The 2,480-nt window shown below is 32.1% G+C and overlaps 1 protein-coding gene across 1 annotated transcript; it reads left to right on the forward strand.

The window, feature by feature from the left end:
• Window positions 1-515: 515 nt before the first annotated feature.
• LOC101495589 (uncharacterized) lies at window positions 516-2,053 on the forward strand. Its single transcript, NM_001309660.1, is given in 2 exon segments — window positions 516-585; window positions 917-2,053. Coding segments are annotated over 2 exon segments (939 nt in total). The 5' UTR covers window positions 516-540; the 3' UTR covers window positions 1,811-2,053.
• The last annotated feature ends 427 nt before the right edge of the window (window positions 2,054-2,480 follow it).

Below are 2,480 nucleotides of genomic sequence, written 5' to 3' on the forward strand. Positions count from 1 at the left end.
TCCAAACCTCCTTGAACAATATTATCGAGTCAACATTGGTCTCATGGTTTGTGAAGTTATTATAGACTGACGCATGAGTAAATTGACCGTCAGTGGCTAACAGCCATGTGGGGAAATTCGAATAAGTATCGGTTGGAGGTTTCAAATATTGAATTTTCTCACAAATTAACTCAGACATAATTTGTTGCAATTTACTCAAATTCCAATTTGTACTATTGTTGTAGTTCGTTACAAAAAACTCATATTCTCTAGATAGAATGATACAAATAACTCATTGCACATTACTTTTGGTATAAGACCACACTATACAAATATTTCTTCAAATATTTGAAAACTAATAAAATAATTATAATATATTTTTTTACAAAATGATATATTAATTATATTATATATTTGTTTACTAAATAAACATAATTATAAAATGCACATTTTGTCCGTGACTATTGATCAAACGCTCTATAAATATGAAGTTGTAATATGTATCCAATATATCCATATAGACCCAAAAAAGAAGAAGGAAACCTCGATTTTACTTTGAAAATGAGACCTGCTGTAGCCGCTCTTATTTTCCTCTTCCTTTTCTTGGTGTGTTTTTATTTTTAGTACTTTTTTTATTATCAGTAGTATTGGTTATTGAAGATGGAGTATAAATTATAAATTAGTTAATATTAAAATAAAATTAGTACTTTCTATATAGCATCTTTTTATTTATTTAATATATAGCACCTTTTTATTATAGTACTTCATTGATTAATTATGGCAAACGTTAATCTAATTACTTGATAACAAATCAATTGATGTTTCCTAAAAACAATTATTAATGTAAAAAATTATAATTAATTGAGATGAGTTTACTATGCTGTATGACTAACCACCATTTTCGTTTTCCTTATTTTCTCATTGTATTTGGGAGAAGTTTGCAGCTACAATAGAATCGAGAAATGATCTAAAGGAGTATTGGAAAACTATTATGAAAGATGAAGAGATGCCAGTGGGAATTGAAGGGCTTCTTCAACTGAAACCTGAGATAGAACCTGTGAAGAACTACAAGATCAAAGAAGAACATGCTAAAGGTAAATGTGATCAGCATCCCATAACAAACACCTTAAATATCATAGAGAAAAAGGTGATCACTGAAGAATTTGAATCAAAGCCCACTATTTCAACTTCTGGTGATGATGGCAAGATTGAAGATTTTGAGCCAAGACCAAGTGCTACAAGTTATGATGGTGATCTAAAAAGTGAGTTTGAACCCAGACCAAGTGTTACAAAATATGACGGTGATTATTATAAAAATAAGAAGTCACAACTGAATGATGAGTTTGAACCTAGGCCAAGCGTCACAAGGTATGACGATGGTAGTTATAAAAATGGGAAGTTGTATGTGAGTGCCGAATTTGAACCTAGGCCAAGTGCTACAAAGTATGACGGTGATGGTTACAAAATGGCGAAACTACCTGTAAATAGTGAATTTGAACCTAGGCCAAGTGTTACAAAATATGACGGCGGTGATTATAAAAATAAGAAGTCACGAGTGAATAGTGAGTTTGAACCTAGGCCAAGCGTCACAAGGTACGATGATGGTAGTTATAAAAGTGGGAAGTTGTATGTGAGCGTTGAATTTGAACCTAGGCCAAGCGTTACAAAGTATGGCGGTGATGATTATAAAATGGTGAAACTACCAGTAAATAGTGAGTTTGAACCTAGACCAAGTGCTACAAAGTATGACGGTCATGATTATAAAAATAAGAAGTTGCATGTGAATGAAGAGTTCGAACCTAGACCAAGCGCCACAAAATATAATGAGTAATGAAATAGAAGACTGTGAGATTGCCATAAGAGAAAAATAGTGTGTGGTTTAAGTGTATCCAATGGTAACTTTGATGTGATGTTTTATAGTCTTTGAATGAAATATGTTAAATATTGGGTGATTTGAAATAAAATATTGGAGTGATTTGTAATCATCCTAATAATAATGTGTCATTTTGTTTGTTTGTTTATATTTGCTATGTTCCAAATTCTAATTAGGTCAAGATTGGTGAGGGTGTTCATTATTTTTTTTGGGTGTTATCACCTCCGACAAGAATATGTAGAGCACACTAACTGTGGTTGCTCGCAACAACAACAAAACTCGTATAATGTGTAGATTAAATAGAACAATACTCACACCATAGGCGTTATGGTGTCCATCTAGTTTATATAAGGGGATGTGGGGTCTGGTTTGCTACTATTTTCATGTGGGAAGAAGTAAATTGGTCACTACTACTTAAAATACTCTTTCAATTTCTCAAATTGGACCTCAACTTGTGTCATTCCACGTGGACTATATTAATGTCACATGGCCAAATATTTACTTGACATGATAAATTCATATTGCCGCAAACTAAATTTAATTCCACATAGCTAGACAATGTTTGAAAGTCCTAATTGTTGAGGTCAAAACCTTTTGGATATATTTTAATGACACCAAATATTGTAAA

Source organism: Cicer arietinum, chromosome 6, assembly GCF_000331145.2.
Source record: "Cicer arietinum cultivar CDC Frontier isolate Library 1 chromosome 6, Cicar.CDCFrontier_v2.0, whole genome shotgun sequence".
NCBI lineage: Eukaryota > Viridiplantae > Streptophyta > Magnoliopsida > Fabales > Fabaceae > Cicer > Cicer arietinum.